This window comes from Varanus komodoensis, unplaced genomic scaffold, assembly GCF_004798865.1.
Source record: "Varanus komodoensis strain SLA01 unplaced genomic scaffold, ASM479886v1 scaffold45, whole genome shotgun sequence".
NCBI classification, from domain to species: Eukaryota; Metazoa; Chordata; class Lepidosauria; order Squamata; family Varanidae; genus Varanus; species Varanus komodoensis.
The window spans coordinates 3,027,279-3,048,334 of record NW_025336011.1 but is presented as its reverse complement, the minus strand read 5'-3'; the positions used below and the strand labels follow the sequence as shown (position 1 = coordinate 3,048,334).

The 21,056-nt window shown below is 47.1% G+C and overlaps 1 protein-coding gene across 1 annotated transcript; it reads right to left on the bottom strand.

Annotated features, from left to right (window-relative positions):
• Positions 1–1,879: 1,879 nt before the first annotated feature.
• Positions 1,880–19,815, bottom strand: UBE2Z (ubiquitin conjugating enzyme E2 Z). The gene is made up of 7 exons (XM_044444553.1): positions 19,402–19,815; positions 16,240–16,312; positions 10,985–11,172; positions 8,001–8,112; positions 6,827–6,939; positions 5,723–5,813; positions 1,880–4,476 (listed from the first exon to the last, which is right to left on the bottom strand). The coding sequence occupies exons 1-7, from the start codon at positions 19,737–19,739 to the stop codon at positions 4,306–4,308; spliced, it is 1,086 nt and encodes a 361-aa protein (XP_044300488.1). The 5' UTR covers positions 19,740–19,815; the 3' UTR covers positions 1,880–4,305.
• Positions 19,816–21,056: the final 1,241 nt, after the last annotated feature.

Sequence of the window (21,056 nt, the reverse complement as noted above, 5' to 3'; positions counted from 1 at the left end):
CTAATTTCATTAGCAAGTTTCTAGCCCTTATAACTGCAGAGGAAATACCTGGGAAGGTGTGGAATGGGTTTTGCTTGTTTGAAAGACCTGGGACACGAGTAGGATGTTTTCTTGTCTAGGGACCAGGTTACTCCACTGGACCAGTTCAGTGGGCCAGAAGACAGGTGGAGCAAACCTTTGTCTGAAATCCCACTGCCCCACTGATTTCATCTGCCCCAGCCATTTTGCCTTTCTCTATCCAGAGAGGCATCTCTGAAGATAAAAACTTGGCCTGTGTTTGGAGAAGTAATGACAAACCTTGCTGTTGCCTCTTAAGTCTTCCCATGGATTGGGGAGGGACAGGTGAATGAAACCTCCATGGACCACATTTAGCCTGATTATCCTTGACTTAGGAAGTATAGAGGACTTCAAAGAACGAAGTCAGGTGAGTTCAGTGTTTCTGTCCCATCCTACCCTTGCCCTCCCCACCCATTTCCTAATTTTATGATTGTTAGGTAGGATTTGTATACATAATTTCTTACTACACAGGGGTTCTTTGTTTATCTCATGACTAGGGAGTGAGCTCCATTTGGGATGGTAAAACAGCTAATCTTTTTTCTACTATTCTCAACTAGAAATTTGCCAACCTTCACATTAGGAGATCTTGTTCTGGTCCTGTGAAAACAGCTTTAAATGTACAGGTAATGCCTGGTGTAATCTCAGCATTTCTTGTAACCACCAGCCCAGTAGAGGCTGAAAACATAGCCCAGACTAGCTTCACAACCCTGCTGGTAGGAAAGAAGAAAACCATATCCATCTCTGCTTTCTGAAATTAGTGCGTACGCATTCCCACAATTGTGTAATATAAATGTGGAATTCACACAATTCTGTGAACAGGGAGTACAGTCTTACTTCAGCTGAGTTAAGTGGATAGTAGTTGTTTGCCAGGTAAGATTGCTGCTCTGTAGTGTTACATTTTCCAAGTTAATGCAGTATTGGGCATCTCCCTGGGCTTTCTCCACGTCGATAGAATTCTGGATTAGGCATAGGTGATTGAGGCTAGAGTGCCCTTCCCTCTGCTAAGATGCGTCAAGAGTGAGGTCACATTATGGAGCCATCATGACACTTGTGTGTGGAGCCATTTACAATAAACAGTTCAGCCGCTATATTTCAGTTCATAGTGCCCACTTTGACAAATGCAAAGTGCAAATTTGATTCATTTTGTCTCTTGCCCTCAAAACAGCCCTGTGAGGTAGGTCAGGCTGAAGCACAGTGCCTGGCTCAAAGTCATCCAGTGATGGTGATTTGAATTAGGGCCTCTCCCAGTCCAGCCTGTTGGTTTTGTGTGCTTTGTGACAAATGAGGAATCAAGAGGTCAAGACTTTCCAAAATTTAGGTGAGAAACATCCATTCCAAATCCTCACTGAAATGGATGCTCGGTGGACGAGCGGTATATAACGGTCAGTGGGTGAAACACCACCTAGGTTCCATGCAGGAACCAGGCTTCAGTACCAAAACAGGCCACACCAATGCTAGGAAAAGAGGACAGCATATAAATTTAAGTGGTGGTGAAGGGGAAACCATGTTACGTAGTTTGAATATCATGTAGAGTTTGATCCTCCTAGGAACCTTTCCTAATCTGTGCCTTTCAGATGGGCTAAAACTATATAACACGAGTATGACTTGCTGGGCAGTTCTGGGAGGTATAGCCTAACATCGCTGGAGGAAAGCTTAAGGAAGGCTGACGGAGGATACTATTTAAATACAGATTGCAAAGTCCCCTGAATGATGGAGTCTGTAAAGATAGAATGTGCTTTCAGGAATAACCTTGTCAGCCTCTCTGGCACACAAGAAAACAAGGAGCCACTATTTTTATCACTCCAGGCGGACACAGAAAGACTTCAGATTTTGCCAAAACAAACTTTATTGCACAAAAAAACCCTTTATGTACAACTGTATATAAACAAGCTTTATTTGAAGACCCTTGTGCATTATTATTTTTAGCTTGTTAGGCCTAAAATTCTTTCACTAAACATTGGTCTAGATCAGTCATCTAGGATTGTCACTTTCTGAAATGGAAAACATTCAAAAAACAGATGACAATGGGCAGCTAGAAACCATTCCTTTTTTTTTTTCTTACATCCACATGCGAGCTGTGTGAAAGAAACAACCACATAAGGCATTTTCATGTTTTGTTTCAAATAAATGTATCTAATGGTTCAACAGCCAACATGCATCTGGAATTAAGATCTCTGAAATCACAGGTGCTCTGACATGAAAGCACACCTAGCCTTGGTGACTATAGAATGGGGAATGCCAAATGTATACGGTTGGCACAGAATGGAGAATATAAGGCCTACTTAAGTCCTGCTGAGTTCAGCAGGACTTAAAAGATGAACTGTGCACTCAAAGTCTCTTTGATTTCAATGGGGGCTAAATGCATCTGACATTTGTTGAATTGCACCAATGAGATTAAAATTAACATGATACAGTTCACCCCATCCCCTCTACAAGGCATCTACATGCAAAGGTGGATTACACTTTGTATTTGATTGCACCAGCTATTTGTAACCCTCGGGAGAGACGGGGGAAGAGAGAGAGAGAATTCCATCTCACCCTGAAAGCAAATGCACAGAAATTAAGTTTTGCCCAAAAGAAAGCTCTATTAAAGCATCAGCTCACCTTCCTGCTCCATGAGCCAGAAAGGAGCAAGAGCAGCTTGAAGGCTGCGTGCCTGCTGCAGAGTCAGCACCTAAACAGTGCCTAGCAGCACACGGGGGGTTACCTGCCTGGTTCCATGACTGCTACTGGGGTGGCCAAGCACAATCCTTCCCATTGGCTTGGCTGGTACAGCAAATCTGCCTGCAAAATGCCCCCCACAACCTTTGGGTCAGGACATACAGCTGACCTGAATGTATGGGAGCTGCTTTCAGTTTCTTATTTTCAGACTGCTCCAAGCAGTGCCTAGAAGCCCCAAAAGGCACGCTCCCACAGTTTCTGGACTTTCTCAAAAAAGAAAAAAATGCCAGCTGAGGGGATGGATACAAACACTCCACATTTTGATCATCAAAAGCTGTATCTTCATCTACCTCATGAGGAAGTGATCAGAGAGAAAGGAATTTGGCAAGTTTGAGAGACAGATGCATGCATGCAATTCAGTACGTCAGTTAAAAAAAAGACCTCCTGTCTTCCACCAGTTTCTGTTTGCTCCCCAGGCTTACAATTATGACACTGATCAACACTGACCAAGTTTCTTCCACTACTTGCATTCTTTTGTCATCACTAAATCTTTAAGCACATTCCCAAAGGAAGGAGACCCTAGTAACATGAACAGCAGAGCCTGCTGTTGTATCTTCCAAGCTTCAGGTAAATATCACTCTTGTTTTTGTTGTTCTTGCTACAATTATAGTTGCTCTTTTCTTGTGCAAACAACATCAAGAGTACAGAATTGGTTCTCCTCTGTAGCTTGCCCTTTTTCCCTGAACTGTAATGCTAAAACAGGCTTGGAAAAGGGGAATAAATGACCTTTTCTTGCTAGAACTTTAAAAAAACGTTTAATGTGAAGCAAGAAATTTAACCTTTGGAAGGGTGATAGCTGCTCACAAGGTTAAAATACTTAAATTTAGAATTCTTCTGACTTGCCTTTTATTGTATCCCTACCTGAATTCAAAGTGTGTGTTGGAGGGGGAAAGGAGTTCAATTGAATAAAGCTTTGATTTTGTGTTTTTAATGATCACAAAAAAACCCAGTTACAGCAGAAGCTCCTCCTCTTTGGTCTGTCTAGGACAGGCAATACCAACCCAACCGGTAAGCTACAATAAAACGAATATGGAAAAATGGGACGCTTGTTACCAGAGCTGCCAAAAGTGCTGTAATGGACTTGGATGGCTGGGAGCCCACTGTGTGGAGGCAAGCTGGAAGGGAGGTGCTAGGTGCAAGCAGTATGTTTGGAAACAAGGACGACAGAACAAAGAGTCCTGCTCTACCTCATGCTCTTTGAGAATCAAGGCGGGGGAACCCACCCATCACAGGTTCTTCCAGAATGCCTTTATGCCGTTTGTTCATAGATCTCCAGCAGAGAAAGGATCGTTTTGAAAATACAGCCTATCACAAGCTCAGGTCAATGTTAGCATCAAATCCTCTTTGTGTTTAACAGCATGTACCAGAGCACTGAAGGAGGCAAGCAAAGGATGCTTCTCCAGTCCATGTTTTCTCCTCTCTGGAACCAGGCTGGTTCTTGGATCTCTCCAGGGGACTCCGCAGTGCCTGGAGCCCGAAGATCCCACTCCCATGTCTCAGGTTCTTACGAAGTCAGGTGGGAGGCATCTAAGCCTTCATGCTCCCTTGAGTGTCTGTCTCTGTCTCAGAGGAGCTGCTTTCTGAGTCTATATCCAGGTTCTCCTGCTGGTGTTTCTCCTGTACCTTCAGACGGATTCCTTGCAAACGCACTAGGAGGGACTGGTAGTCAAAGTGTCCTCGCTTCTCACCAAATGGATCCTGGCAAAACAGAGAATGGAATGAGACAGGAAGGGCAGAAGGTGGACCTGGGTCTATAGTGGTAGACTTCTGGGTGATTTGCAGGAGATCAGCAAGTATTTCTGCTGCCCAACAAAAAACCCTCAGTAATTGCTCCCTTTCTAAATTATACTGCTGAAAAGGATGAAAGCTTGTGGTAACCAGTGTGGTGTAGTGGTTAAGAGTGTGGGACTAAGGCAACCTGGGTTCTAGTCCCTGCTCAGCCATGGAGCCAACTGGGAGACTTTGGGCCAGTCACAGATTCTCAGGCCAACCTACCTCACAGGGTTGTTGTGAGGATAAGACAGAACAGGAGGTGGGGAGAAAGATGTAAGTCGCCTTAAATTCTTTGAAAAAAGGGAAAGGCAGGGTATGAATCTAATAAATAACAAGGAGTGGATTTTGGAGTAGACAGGAACTATGGGGTGTGTTTCAGTTCCGGTATTCCAAACAAATCCCTCGGCTGATCATTCTTTAATGGTAATTATGCCTTTTGCACAAGGCTTCTGTGGGGGAGTTCTCAAAAAAAAAAAAAAAGGAATGCACACACACACACAAATCCTGCAAGCCTAAAATTAAGGAAATGAAGAACCCAGATCAAGAGACCTCATACACATGGGTCAGAAGAAAGGTAGAGCTCAGTATTTTTCAAGAGCTTATTCTGACAACCTCTGGATGCCGTCATCTAATAACTAAGAACACAGAAACAAAGCGAGTCAGAAGGGGCCTCCTGGGCCATCTAGTCTGACCCCCGCTCCAGCCAGCTCCGCTCATGACATGCCTACCACGTGCATATCCAGCCTATCCTTGAACACCCTCACCAATAAGGCCTCAACCATCTCCCGTGGAAGCCCATTCCATACCCTCGGGGTCCTAACTGTCAGGAAGTACTTCCTGGCATCCAAACTGCACCTTGGTTCCCTGAGCTTTGCTCCACTGGAACATGTCCTGCCCTCCTCAGCAGGGGAGAACAGGTCTACCCACCTGTGTGTGACAACGAGGAAGGTCTCCTACCTCCCATTACTTCGTAGCAGCAACTGGCCAGCACTCACACCTGCAGCGGTTTCTCTTGCTGCAGACCAGCCACTTCCCCTCATTGCCCCCTGTGCCTTCAGAACCCCTGGGCCTATGCTTGCAAGCTTCCTTCTTTGGAAAACACTCTCAAACGGGAGAGCAAAATGACAACCCATGGACAATATATTACTATACAGTAACATCCCATCCTTACCTGCATCGTCTGCCCTTGGAGATGGACCCTCTCTCTGCATACCGCCTCGTAAAAATCATAATATTCCATGAAGGACTTTTCCATAACTCCCCTAGTGAACAAAACCAAAACCAAGTGTAAGCAAGGGTGGCACAGAGCTAATAGATGGATTAATGAAGGGCTTAGTATGCTGCACAGCGCATGTCTAAAATCTTGTTTTTGAATCCATGCATGCTTTCATCTATACAGTGCTTTTGTCAGCAGCTCAACATGCTACACAACCAGTATCCCAAAAGCAACTTTGAAAGGGCAGGTCAGCCTATTTGTGTGTGTGGGGGGGGGGGGGGGGGCTGTGCACTACATCATTTCAGTAAATTATGATAAGTTTTCCAAAACAAATCTCTCTTTGAGAATCTTCTGCAGCTACTTTTCCATAAGACAAGACACCAGAATTTGAGAGAATCCTGGTCTACGTTCAAGAGCAAGCGCATTCCTGCCTGGATCTTTCTGCAGTTTCAGTAACCACAAGCTGATTAGCAGGACAAACTTAGCATGATGATCACACTGGGAGTTGTGGTATGTCACTGCCGCAGTAAGCAGGAATCTGAAGTCATGGTTCAAAGCTGGCTTTCACGTCAGCCAGGCAGAGGCTGGATTGGGACAACGCAGGAATCTGGTTTACAGCAGCAATCGGGCAGCGTGCACCGGCACACTTGCTCGCGAACAGTAAGCCAGGATTCGCCGGGGTTCTGACTCATTGTTTAGTCTCACTGTGTCACGGCGTAGGGAAAAAAGAAGACATTCCACGCATCGCCTGAAACACTCAATTGGTATTGCCTGTAAACTTTCTAAGCGAAAAGTACGGAGGACAAAACACAGACACCGAACTATTTGGAGGTGGAGTGGTATAATATTCCCAGAATCTGCCAGACTTTTAAAGCTGTAGATTAACTGTGCAGCTGCAAAGAAAGAAAGGAGCAAAGGCTGTCTGAACACCAAGTCGTGGGTTTCACACTGAAAGGAAGGTTTCCCAGCAGGAATAAGCCTGGCTGAAAGGCAGCACTTTCTCTTCTCCAGCCTAGAAGTCTACAAACTCAGTCAAGCCATGCAGTTCCCAGCAAGTACCGTAAGGGTTCTGGACAGGGACATTTTCCTTCTAGCATGTCGCAGACGGCAACCCGGATGGTCTCATGTCGAATGCACTCATTGTAGTTTTTACTGTCTCCTGGATGTCTTTCCTGCAAGAGAACAGAGTTGCCCACACCCAAAAAAAAAGACAAAGACAAAAAACATCATTCAAGACACACAGCCTGCAACTGTGTTAATACGCAAAGGAAATACCCCCAGTCAGTTAAATGCCCATGGGGAATGCTACTCTGTCATTTCAATTCAACACGGGTCAAAAGTTGTTGCCATGGAAATCAATGTTAATAGATGCATTACTGCCCCTTAATGAACTGTTCCAAGATCCCTTGCCCAAGAAATCAGATTCTCTAGCCTCTGTGGTCCCAGTCTGGAAAAGTTCCATGCACGCCGCTACATTGCAAGTGAATGCGCACCTGTGTCTACAACAGGCCGGAGCTAGATTGGGAAAAAGCCAGCTGGGGTCCAGATGCTGCTCATCGTGCCTTTGGGTTGGCCGGTGGCCTCCCTTCCTGCCCCCTCCTCTGCACAGCAATGGCGCTGAGAGCTTCCACTTGTGTGACCTTGCAAGAAAAAGCCCAACTACTGCTGCGGGGGGTGGGGGGGGGAGGTAGCAACAAGGCAGGCATGCTGTCACTGCCAAAAACTCACATGCCCAGGGACTTTTGGAAAGGTTCAACTGGTACCAATGCTACCATTTTTTGTAACTTTAAACCATATGGGGAGAGATTGCAGTGGGGAGGGGAGAAAGAAATGGGTAACCCCTGCCTGCTCCATTCCCACCAACTGCCCAGTCTGGTGCCATCCAACCCTGAAGTGCACCCGCCACGCACACCCAAGAGACTTCCCTCCAAAAACGCAACCCTCCCCATAAAGATGGTTCCACACCCTCAGGTGGCAGCACGAGGAATCCCGCAGAACTCGGACCCCTCCCCTCTGGGGCTGCACATCAGAGCTGCTCAATGCCATCTTCATTTCCACCCTGGCCCACATCCTGGGGCTTTTAACACAGCGAGGAAGCAGGCCCGTCCAAGGAACGGTGTAACACCTCTGGGTGAGAGCATCTGCTGAAAAGACTACTGTTTTGCCCATGGTGCTTTTGGTTGTCAGGCAGACGCTTGAGCACCTCGCGGGAGAGAGATTCAAAGTGACCCACCTGTTCAAAGCCGGGTTCATTGTGATACGGGTTCTCGGTCATTAAGGACTGTATGGAGATAAGGACTGAAGAAATGCTCTGTGCAGGACTCCAGGCTGGACCAGTCCACGTGCTGCCAGAAAGCAAGAAACTAGAGTTTAGTTTTGCACATAATAAACAGAAGCGCCATTCTCTAACATGACCAGTTGAGGAGGAAAGATGTGTGGATTTCAATTTATCTTGGTGCAGTTTGTAACACTGGAGAGCCCCGGTTACCATTCTTTAAAAAAAAAAAAAAAGTTTCTGATCTTCCTGAGATCTCATTGAGACCTTCAAGCCAAGAGCCGAGTCCAGCTCTCCCTTATGGTCCACTGAGGTTCACCTTTCCCTCAACCACCAATCGTGGCTTCCCGACTTGTAAACATTCCCATCCCACCCACCCCCGCCCCTCTATAAGGAGGAAATGTCTCACCCACGACTTAGTGGCATCAAGACCCTTATACTACAACATGGTGGTGCTTTTTATATTTCAGGCAGCACCAAAATTTCTGGCACTTGCCTGAGATACCACCCGGACTCCTGAAAGCATCTTCAAGACTGGATTCTGCTATCAGGCTGAAAGAAGATCCCCACTCCTATTCGAGTCCTCATGACAATAAACACATTTCAAGAAATTTGGAGAAGGACCATTAAAAACTTAGAAGCAAGGAAAATAGAAGGGCGGCATTCATGATGTGTGTGACAGCATGTAGAAGAAAAACGTCACTTTTGTAAAGGTGACTTCTCCTTGCCCAAACAATGACAAATTCATCCTGAACTCTGGCTCATTTCTACATTTCCATAATTAGATCAAGGTAGGGAATGTTTTTTCTGTAGTATTTTAATTCCCTTGGGGTTAATCTACTAGGAGCCACATGCTGAGGGTGTGCAGACAGGCTGAAGCCAGTTTCCGGGCAGGTCCAGAGCCAAAGTCAGTGATGCTACCCCCAGCCCACTCCAAAGGCTGCAAAAGAAAGAGACGGATCATTCTTGCCAGGGGTGAGCAATGATCCCTAGCAGAGCCACACTGTTGAGGGCAGTCCAGGTGCAGGACACGCATGTTCACAATCTCATGCAAGCATTACATGTGTGTAAAGTTCAGCAACGGGCACACAAGGTGGCAGCCTGGGACTCTCAGCCGGCCCAAACACCGTCCAAAGCATCTGAGAAGCTATTTCCCCACAGCGTGCTGCCTTGGTCCCAGGATGAAGAGCAAACGTTTGAAAAGCAAACCACTGTTATCCTAAAGTGGGATAAAGCAGCACTTGCTCCCACAGCCACAGACAGTTTTATAGAGCTCTAGTCCCGTTTCCCCCTTGCAACCTACACTTAGCTCTGAGAAGTGGGACCCATTTGCCCCAGGTCCCTGTGTTTCAGTTTGGCATGCTGTTCATTCCTAAAAGCACATGGCGGCTAACAGACAAGGGGTAACACACAAAAGGATTTTTTAAGACACTCAGACACTAGTTATTTTTCAAGGAAAATATTTCCTCTGCTTGGGACAGGCAACTCTCCCCTCCTGGAAGTTTGGACTTGGTGCCAAGACAGGAATGCCTTGGAGGGTCACGAGCTTAATGCTCACAGCAGTGCGTAGGACAGGAAGCCGTGTCTCAGCCATGTTCTGGAAGCGGGTAGGTTGTCACTCTGTATTCCTCATCTCGTTTAGCGGGAGATGTTAGCTGAAGCAGCTACGCTCATTTCCCTTGTCATTCGGGCATTTGCCGTGGCAAGGGCTTTTTTTAGCCGAGCAAGAGAGGAGAGTCACTGAAACTGGCACAGCCAAGATCAGCAAAAAGAAAAAGAACGGGCTTGTTAAATTCCAGTCCCAGTGCAAAAATACAGGTAATATGGCACAAGAGGGCAACCTTTTTAAGGACACTGCTTTGTGGTTTCTGAAAATATAACCCTTTAAAAATGCACACAAAGAAAAAATAAAGCTGCTGATAGCAGAGCTGAAGAGAACACAGCTTTGGACGAGATAGGAAGTATTGACATTGGGAGCTCAAGTGGACTGAGCTGGCTTGGCTTTACCTGCCCTTTATCCCCCCAGTGGCAGAAGGCACAGGGCAGGCAAAGCTGCCATAGCCACCGTGCCATGCAGCCCTTCTGCATTTTTGCCAGTGCACAGCAGAGCTGGGTCCCTGGACCCAGTGCAGGGTGGATGATCCACCGAGGACCCAGTGATGCCAGAGGGCCTTGCTGGGGTCATTCAGCCCTGAATAGTTACCGGCTCCCTCCCTCCAAACTAGTTCCTCATCTCTGTTCTAGTGGTTATGTGCTTTGGAGCTGGTCTGGAGCTTTGAGACTTGTCTTTGCCCTAGATCAGTGATGGCGAACCTGTTAGAGACCGAGTGCCCAAACTGCAACCCAAAACCCACTTATTTATCGCAAAGTGCCAACACTGCAATAAAACCTGAATACTGAGGTTTTAGTTTAGAAAAAACAACTCATACATAAGAAAACTCAAAGCTAAAATCTTGTGTTAATAAAAATGAATGTATTAAAAGTCACAGCCAATCCAAGCAGAGAGAGAGAGAAAGAGAGAGAGTGAGTGAGTGTGAGTGTGTGTGTGTGTGGGAGTGCACTGACCAGCCATGCGAAAGCTCGGATGAGTCGCAGCTTGTGACATCATTGCCTGGCGCCGCTACTCCTTTCCGAGCATGCATATGGCCTCTATGTGCGCTGTTATCCGATGCCCGCCTGCTGGGATGATGCTGGCGTGACTCAGCTCGCGTGCCGACAGAGAGGGCTCTGTGTACCCACTGTGGTAAGCATGCCATAGGTTCGCCACCATCCTAGATTAATCCACTTGGACTACCTACCTACCTACACACACACACACACACACACCTCTGAGGGTTCAGCAACAAGAGAATCACATGCAGAAATTGGACCTCCCTAAAGCACCCACCTGGTTGCCCCCCCCCCGCAAAAAAAAAGAGAGCCCAGGTTACTCCATTCCTTACCCTAGAATACTGAGGCAGACCTTCCCATTGCGGTAGAAGTTAGGATTAAACCTCACTGTGTTATTTCCAGTTGTCATCAGTTTGACTCGCGGTGGATGGATGGGATAATCTGGAGGACAGCGAAACAGGAACAAGAAGAAACCCCCTTCGTAAGGCGTGTCAAAGGGGCCTGTGATCAACGCATGAATCTGCAAGAGAAAAGCCCAGCTCGCGCAAACACTTCCGATTGGGGTGCAACAGCAGCAGAGCCTGTGCAGAACACACACTGGTGGCGAAGACGAGCTGAAGGTGGTGTCTTCTACTAGCCACTACAGGGAAGCCAACTTCCTCTCCAGAAGGTCACGGATTCTTGATGCAGGGCTCATTTGTATGGAAAGCAGGCAAGGTGGCATGAATGGGTTCTGGACCACGCTGCTTCACGGACTTTAACTCCATCCTCAACCTGATGCCCACCAAAAATTTGGTCTTCCGTTCCCTGAACTCCTGACCACTTGCAGGCTGACTAGGGCTGATGCGAGTGGCAGTGCAACACATCCAGAAGGCCACTGGGTTGGAGAAAGCTGCTATACTTGAATGTGCTCCTAATTTTTATCCTGGAAAAAAAAGCCTGCCAGGAAGTTCCAAACGTGTGTGTGGGTGGCGGTGTGGTATGGGGGCTGTACCCCTCCAAACACTGTTGAACTCGAACTTCCATCAGCCCCAACTAGCATGCCAATATTCAGCAGGGTGGAAGCTGTAGTCCAGCTCCATCCAGAGAGTCACAGGTTTCCCAGTCAGAGCAAGATGTCAGAAGCAAGCATTCTCATGTAACCCTTTTAAAAATTACATTTGTTTTGTTTTTAAAAATTAAATTTAAAAATTATATTTGTTTTTAACAAGGCATTTGATTGCATGGAAGTTTTTGAAACATAGGCTGCAGCCTCATGCCAGACAACCCGGAAGAGTTTTACTATCTTGTCTGGCTGTATGAAGTAGACGCTACCTGCACTGCGACTGAGTGGCCACCCTGACCTTCTCTAGGGGACATGCAAACGCGTGGGAAGCCAGTAGCACCCATCAGATGGTGAGGGGCCTTTGTTCGAGGCCCTCAGGCCAGCTCCAAGCTCAGCCATGATGAGCCTCCCAACCTGGACGGAATGCCGCGACCATCTTTTGCAGCAGGTGATGAGAGCTCCTTTTCGCAAAGCACAGCAAGCAGTCCCATCAGACCTAAGCTTTGATCTTTATAGTCCTGACAATTTCAGGACCAGGTTGTCTTAAGGACCAGCTACAGCCAGATGAACCTGCCCAGGCCTTCAGATCAGCCACAGAGGCCCCACGCACTGACCTGCCATTAAGGTAAGTTAGCTGGCAAACACAAGTGACAAGGCCTTGCCGGTGACCTCACATCTATAGAATCACTTCCCTGGGGGTAAATTTGGTGCTCATTAAGTTGGCTTCAAAGAGCTTTCCTTTTAATCCCGCTTTTATTGAAATGAGAAGTTCAATTTCTGAGGTTATCACTCTCTGCTTTTAATGGTAGTGTTTTCTATGATTGATTGATTAATGGCGCATTGCTTTTACTCCTTTAAGTTCAAAGGTTTAAGCATTGATTTTAAATGTTTTATGTATACCACCTTGAAAAAACTGTTCAGAGGCAGCATATACATTCTAAATAAATATGTAAGGCCAGTGTCAGTACCGTGGCTCTTCACCTCTTTGCCCAGCCCAAGCCCTTCCAGAAGGTGGCAAATCACACCCAGAATGTAGTACGTTCATTCATTTGATTAGTCACCTTCTCGAGGTGACTAATCACTTATACAGGGCCATCAATGAAAATGAAAAGTGGCATTTTCCAGAGGCAGCATAACAAGAGATTGGGCTGGTGTCCCAAGGAGCTAATAATCTCCACTTCATCTGGAAGGAGACAGAGGCAAAGACTGTTGGTATTCAGGCTCAGTTTCTTCAGGTACACATGTTGAGACTACTTGTGAGGTTATGCTTAGCTTTTCCACTGTTCACACATGTTCCAAGCATTTTGGTTCTTAATTGCTATTTCCTCTTCCCCCAGAAGTACCTCATTCAAAGAAGGCCCATGGGGAAATCCCAGAATCCTTCACTGTCATTCCAAGAGTGCAAGGGGCTCCATTTTCTCTGTGGATGACAGAGACCCCTGGGAAGGGCAAAACCAGTTTTCACTCAGGGATGGGCATCTCCTGCAATTCTGCAGAAGTCTGCAATGAGCACAGAGTTCGGCATCTTGCAAATTTCAGCTGTCCTAGCTTAAAAATCATACCTCTAGCCCTAAACTCACAATAGGCAACAAGGAAGTGTCATTTCTGCTCACTGCTGCCTTCCTCCATCAGGTTAAGCCCTTCCTCCCCTTCCCGTCACCCCATGAGGTCAGTCGTTTCGACAGCCTTGTATGCCAGAGCAGTGACCATCTGCTCCAAAGTGGGGGTGGTATCACTGGGGCTCCCCAAGCCTTAGTGCAGTAAGAAGGACCTGGCCATTTCCAACCATGTCCCAGAAGGTCAAGGCACTACCTTGGAAGACCATTTCCAGCTGCATTACAGCCATTTCAAGGAATGTGGGACTGTTTCCCGGAGGCCACCGAGGCCAACATGAATGGTGAGCAGCCTGCTTCCATTACAGCTGGTCCCTATAAGAACTGTTAAGAAGACCTGTGTGAGCATCTCTGCTTTCTTTTTCCTTCCTCATCCATTTTCCTTCTGTGTCATGACTCTTTAGATTGTAAGGCTGGAAGTGAGGGCTGTTCCAGAGCCTTTTCAGCTTTAGAGGGTGGTAAAAATGTGTTGAAGGAAGGAAGGACGGAAGGAAGGAAGGTGTGAAGAGAAATTTCATTAATGCTCAGCATAGCCTTCCCTAACCTGGCGCTCCCAGATGTGCTGGAACACAACCCCCATCTTCCCCATTAGCCATGCTGGCCCGGAATGGAAAGAATTATGCTCTGAGGTATCCAGAGGGAAGGCAGGCTTGGGGAAAGGGCTTGGGGAAAGGGCTGGCTGTGTGTCAGGCTGGATAAAAATCACTGAGTTTCGAAACAAAAACATTGGATTTTTACCATTTAAGTTGCAAGTGCTGGTTAAAAAGAATCAATAATACAAAATTGCTCTCTTGTGTACCACAAAAGAACGCAGCAGCAATTCTCATTGCAAACATGCTAAGACCACACTTAGAGCCTCACACAAATTAAGTTCTCTCCCAGCAAGGCGTTCATTTCAGTTTCTCATCTCATGAGAGTGGCTGTCTGTAGCCTCGCTTCTTGAAAGTCTGGGGCTTTCAGTTTCTGTTTAACTAAAGTCACATGTGCAGGCCAGCACAGGCCGGCTGGAAGCGATGCTGTTCTGTGCTTATGTGGCATGGTGCTGGGCCAAGCGAGGAGGTTAGTTAAGACGGAAAGACAATATAGGAAAGGATTGCTGGAGGCAGATAAGAAAGTAATGGTGCAGTGGACTGGAAAGAAAAAGTGCTATTGAGCTTGCAATTTCGCTTGTGCCATTCCTGATATACCAGTTAGGTAATTAGTACTCCCTCCTATTTCCCAAATGGATAAAAATGAAGTTATAAAAAATTACATACAATATGCCCTCCTTGAGGTTGTGCTGAAGTACAAATTAATGTTTTAGTGATCAGATGTGCGGCATCATTTAAGAAACATTAAACGATCAGTGACAGACTTGATATAAATCAGGGTTCTTGTGGTGATTTAAACCACGACTTAATATGCAATTCAGATCACCTTGATTTAAATCAATCCATTCAGCAGAGTGGAAACGTCAGTGCCCAAGAAGGAAGGTATCAGCGTGTGCACACTGGTCTCTGCTGCCCTTGGGGCTGGCGCACCAACTGGCCGTCTATCTACTCTTTGGCTGAAGTCAAATATCGCAAGAATGCCGCTGTGCAGATGGTAGCTTGTCTTTAAAGAACAGCCACTATGATGCCATGTGTTAACAAGGACAAATTAACAGCAGCAGTCGTTGCAGAGCAGAGCAGCGCAGCAGAACTGTCCTTGTAGGCATGTCCAAAGCAGAAAGCAAGCAATGCGCTGTGGCAAAACACTGCCTTGCAGCTTGCCCAACCTGGTGTCCTCTAGGTGGTGTAGGCTACAACTCCTAGCATTCCTGACCAGAGGCCTTGCTGGCTGGAGTGAATGGGAGTTGGCACGGTAACGGTAACGATACAGGTGACAACAGGCTGAGAAAGGCAGGCCCAGAGGGTAGAGGGCTGAGGGGGATGCAGATTCAAATCCTCACTCAGCCTTGAATCTCCTTCGGCAACAGTTGGCAATGCGAACTATCTCAGCCTAACCTCCCCAGCAGGGTTGCTGTGCAGAAAAAATGAAGGGAAAGGATTGTACACACGCACGCACCAAGCTCCTTGGGTGAAGGACGGAGCAAATGTGTTGTGAAATAATTAACTACATTCTTTAAAAGTTAATGCCACTGTTGTATAACTATAGCAGTCTAGTTTTGAGACTGGCACAAATTATTAGCTCAACTGATGGTTGTCTTTCATTTTTGCTGTTCTCGTTGTACATATATTTGAAAAATACAATATCTGACTGGACAAATACCCAAGTCCACAAAGCTACACCCATGCAAACCCCAAACACATACAAATTGGAACTCTTTGCATGAATTATGTGAATTGCAAAATCTGGGGGGCTGCTGTATCTTCCATGCTATTTTGATTTAGGCAACCAAATATTTGGGCCTTCTGTTGCCAAATTTACCTAAACACATACGCCCTGTAAACTATGGAAGAGGAACAAGACAGTTGCGTACCTAGAACACCTCCAAGCCCAGCAAGGGGGAAAGCGGTCCAGTCTCATTTGGCTGTAAATACCCATCGATGCCATTCTTATTTACTGGCATTTTCAAACGACTCCCCCTCCTCTATATTTCCCTCCCTCCTTCTAGACTGGAAGCCTTTGCACAGGGTCCATGCCTCTTCTTTGGATCTATGGCATCTAGACAACAAAGATATACCAGCAGTAACAATAACAGAGTACACAGGACTCTTAGTAGTATCTTGCCCCTCATTGTTCCTCATTTCAATTCTTTTTTAAGTGTGAACAGAACTTGAGCTGTTGGATGCATCTCTCATTAGAAATAAACTGTGTGACTGCCTGTGATAAAGGAGAAGTTAAGAAATTATATCAATAATGGGATTTCAAATCACTGTAGGATGCACTATTAGGTATCTCTTTAGGGAAACAAACAACAAAAGAAAGGCATTCAGGTGTCACCTACCTTGGTCATATCATGAGGGTCAGGCACAACAAACATTCCAGGTGGTGGTTCCTTATAAATGGACATGATATCCCTGCAAAACAAAAATAGGTGCTATAATCAATCATTTTTCCAGAGCTTCCAGCTTTATACCCCAGTCCCCAAAGCCACTTGTTGAATTCTTGAGAAACAGGTCACCATAAAACACCATAAAAGCAAAATTTTTAAAGCAAGAAACTTAAGTTTCTGGCTCTCAGGACTATAGACAGGTAGCTTTCCCCTAAGGACTCCAGGAAATGAATACTAGGACAACCCAACCAACCACAATTAGGAACTATCCCTTTTTCAGGCCTCCTCACCTAGTCACAATTTGATTCATTTTATTAAATACTCAATTCTTCCTCCATTGTAGCTGACCACCCACTTCCCTCCGTATCCATGATCCTCTTTAGGAGTAGTCCCAAAGCAAACACACCTCACAGCGCTGTCTCATGAGGCAGAAGGGAGGAGGAAGAAAGCCGATGATTTTGACACTTGGAGGGGATCACAACTCAAGTGCTGCACTTCCACTCTAACATGAAAGGCATCATCGCCCACTCCAGCCTATTAAGGATTGTGCTCCTAAACTTTGTTCTCTTACCAAACACACATTCCCAAGTGAGATTCCGTTTGCTTAGCAAGCACACAGTCACCCCGGAAAGTCCCCTGCCAGCAGAACCCGCACTTCCTCCCACAGCACAATAAATAAGGATGGCCACAGGACGGCAAGCAGGGTGGCTGGCATCTTCTGCCATATGCAGAAAGCATGTCATGGCATGTCGGAACAAGTGTGGCCCTTCTGACACACAACACGTGCCCCTTGCAGGCCTTAGCCTCTGCCTGCCTTGGAAAACTAGAGAATGGCACACTCTTGCGACACACCTTCTGAGAAAGAAGTGCTCCCACGCCCCTGCTGCACACTTTCACTTTGGGTTGATGTGCCTTTATTTGTCCAGACAATAAGGCTTTTGTTTCTGGGATTGTGTAAGACTATCCTTAGAACTGCTCTGGAGGTAGCAGGGTTCAATGGCAGGAATGACCCAAGCAGTCCTCTTTCTCTCCCTTTCCCAATCCCGTGTATTTCCCTGCTCTGTGCCAGAGTAATGGAGAAGGGCACACAACCCCGGAACCCTAGTTTGGCAGCATGGCTGACATCCAGAAGCTCCCGGGCAGGTCTTACTGGGTTGTACTGACAGAAAATGGTGAGATTCCAACTAAGGGCTTTGCTTGTGCTCAAGAAATGTGCATTTCCTTTCTACTGCAATTTCTAACTTGCTTGGTGGGGTGGGGGAAGACTTGACTTCCCTCTGCCTCTCATTCACTCTACATTTGGATGTGTGTATTGGATGTGGCACCTTTAGAGAGACTGAGAGTTTTCCGCAATAACATCTATTCAAAGAGCTACCAGCTGGCCAATTATGGCACCCAAAGACAAAAGCGGAGAGCCAGGACAATGCAGGACAAAGAGAGCTGAACTCGAGAAGTCTGGGCTCAAATTTTCTCTCTGCCAAGGACTCAATAACATATCCTTGCGCAAGAACCTCAGTTCTTCAGCCATGAAATGGGAAAGGTGACAGCTTAGCTCTCAGGGTTGTTGCAAGACAACAGCCGCCAGGGAACTGATGGAAGATGGTGTGAAAAGGAAATAAAGCTAGGGACATATTTAGCCCTGCCAGTAACGGCCTTTCTCTAAGTGCTGATCCTCTACAGGTACACAGTCAGGATCACTTACCGCAATTTTATTGCCTTATCATTGTGCTGCCAACTCTAGGAACATCCTTTTAATGCATGACCAGAGGCAATGGGAAAGTGTTAATCATGGTACTGATTACAAATACAATACTGGACAAGTGCGCTATTAAGTTCTGAACTATGGCTGATCAAAAGATATATAGCATAGCACACGGCTACTTGTCACTGCTGGATCTACAGCAGATCACAGAAACACAGTAACTTATCTGAATGCAACGTGTCTTCCACCCCGAGTTTATATGGTTAAGAGCAGGGGTCAGTTTGACTGCGCACTGGTGGGAAAGAGATCTCTTTCTACTCTTAGAAGAAAAATCCTTTGAGTGAAGAGTTGCACCCACCCTCCTCCAACCTGGTGCACTCCAGACATGCTGGACTGCCAAAATCATCATGACTGGCCAGGGGTGATGAGGTTTGTAACACAAAACATCTGAAGAATACCAAGTTGAGGAAAGCTGCTTCACACCTTGCAATAAAAGTTCAGAGACGAAAGAAAGAAAAAACCTAAGCTAAAGCCAAATGTATGGCTCTTAGGGGCAAAAATAGTCTGTCTGTACACTAATTAAAACAATGGCCTTTATGAGTTTCTAAGCATGTCATATCCCAATTCTTACCTGAAGTAGAACAAGAAAATTGAGCTTGGGGTGGAAATAACCTTGATAACAGACTTATTAGAGGGAAGGACATGGGGTATGTGTCAGGCTTTTCTCATCTTCAGGGGCTGAAGGTGACCTTAATCCAGAGAAAAGCACCATACAACTTAGCTGAGCTGTTTTAATCAAAAGCTTATGCCACTGTACCCCCATTTAACCCATGTCCAGAATGGCCATCTTTTGAAAGGAATTGTTCTTGACCACATCTAAAATTTTGCATGACATCTTACATTTACATCCTTCCATTTCCTCCAAGCTGCCCATTTATCCTCCCAGCAATCTATAAGGCAACTTAAATAAGGGGTCAGAAACTGGACCAAAGCCAACCAGTGAGTTTCATGTTGGAGTGAGAATTAGAAAGTGGATCTAGGAAGCTTCACTCCAGGACTCTAACCACATCACACACACTCTTGGGAATATGAAAACTTAACAGGTGCAGCTTTCCCATCTCTGCTGAATCAATTACCTACCATGAAGCTGTTAAGGGCACTGCACTCAAGTCAAGAAAGGAAGCCAATCAACCTTCCTAGAAAAGTTTGATTATACACACAGATGGAGGATTTCCTTTCCCTGAAGCCTGCAGGCAGACTGAGATTTTCAGGATATATACTCTGCACATGCTCAGAAGCACCGTCGCCTTTGTTATCGACCCACTCCTTCCGGAGTTGCACCGAGGCTAGAATGCAGGAATGGGATTTCTGAGTTCCGCTGCCTCCTTGCTCTTCTTCTCACAATCCCTTACCGTTTGATGCGCAACAGGCATGCAGTGCTCGCCCTCTCTCCGTCCCAGTCGCCGCTGGTCGTGGGGTCCCAGAAGGCCGCGTGCGAGAGCAGCACTCCGGCAGCGGCGGCAGCGGCAGGGGGGATCCCAGGCACCGAGGTCCCGCCAGAGCCTGCTCCGGATCCCGCTCCGGATCCCGCTCCAGTCGAGCCCAGCCCCGCCACCGCCCACAGGTCGGCCGGCAGGAACACACTCGCCCCCCCGCCGCCTGTTCCGGATCCCGGCCCGCCGCCGCCCGGCGGGGCCGTCAGCAGCGCGGCCGCAGCCGCCTCCTCAGCAGCCGGACTCTCCTCCATCATCGCCAACAGTCCCGGCTACGCTTCCGGGACCTCCGACGCCAGCGACGGGGCGGGCAAAGCGGATCACTATGCGCCGCCCACCATCGGCGGCGGGGCACACCAACCACTGAGTCGGGGAGTGCCAGAGCGCCCGCACAGTTGTCGCTGGGGCTCTTCCTTCCGCCGGAGACATCGCAGCATCTGCTGTGCATCAACAGGTGCGCGAGGTTCTTGCTTCCGGTTCCGAATGCAAGCCTCATTCTGCAAGAGGAGAGAGCGTGCACAGGGGCGAACAGACAACTAGAACAGGGTTTCGTTTGGAGAAATCTCCAGTGCCTTTAAAAAGCAATGCAGTATGTACGGCTGCGCCTCTTGGTGCGAGCTGCCCTTGCTGGTTTTCCGCCCATTTTTTAAATGGGGGTGCTTTTAAAGCAGGTTGCCCACCCGTTTTAAAGTCGTAGGGGTCCTGCTGATCCCAAATTAACCTTAATCCCTTTTTTTTTCTCCTGCGAACGGTACAGAGCACGATGCTTTCGAGACACTGCAGCGGGTGTAAGGGCACAGCCCTATGCTGGGAGTCGAAGGCCTTTTCTTTCCCTAAACTTAGGTAGGATTGTATCCTAAATCAGATTTTTAGGTGTTGAAAAGGTAGATGCCAGGTAGAAATTCAACAGGTAAAGCCTCTCATCCTTGGATTGTTGTCGAATTTCAAAAAAAGACCATCCTTGTATACCTTATTTTGTACAGATTTATAAAAGCCTACATAGAACGCATACAATAAATTCAAAAGGAACCGCTAACTCCTGAGATTTTGTATGAATTCCCACGCTCTTGCCCCGCACAACTACAATCGAATTTCACGAGAGAACAATAAAACCGTAGCCCTCCGCATAGCACCTCCGAGCTTCGAACACGGCTCAGATCAGAACTATAGAGTTTCTTTTCCACCCCAGTGTAGAGTGCCCTTTTTGACGTCACAGCTTCTCACGCGGTCAGCCCATAGGACGTACGCACACGGTCGGCCCCACTAGTTCCATGTGACTTACGCTCACGTCAATGAATAAAAAGATCAGCTCGAGAGGGCTGCATCGGAAATTCCCTATTATAGGCATAGAGCCGCTCTGCGCCGCCCCTCCGCCGGGTTTCCTACGGCTTCCTCCGCCGGGCGTCACGCAAGCCCCGCCCCTCATGCCCCTCTAGGGGCACCGCCTCTCCATAGAGGCTCCCCGCTGCGACCCCTAGAGCGTAGCCTCCCTTCTCCATCATCGATCGCTGTCCTAGAGCGCAACCGGAAGAGCCGTACAGTTCTCTTCCCTCCGATTAATGATCGCCCTTGCC

What these genes read in the sequence shown, in the direction of transcription:
- UBE2Z (XM_044444553.1), bottom strand. Translation starts at nt 19,739, where the DNA reads ATGATGGAGGAGAGTCCGGCTGCTGAGGAGGCGGCTGCGGCCGCGCTG. An exon ending in GTCTGCCTCAGTATTCTAGG is followed by an intron (nt 8,113 to 10,984) that starts GTAAGGAATGGA and finishes GCTTTCTGGCAG; the next exon opens with CACGTGGACTGGTCCAGCCT. An exon ending in CCCTGTCCAGAACCCTTACG is followed by an intron (nt 5,814 to 6,826) that starts GTACTTGCTGGG and finishes TTTGTTCACTAG; the next exon opens with GGGAGTTATGGAAAAGTCCT.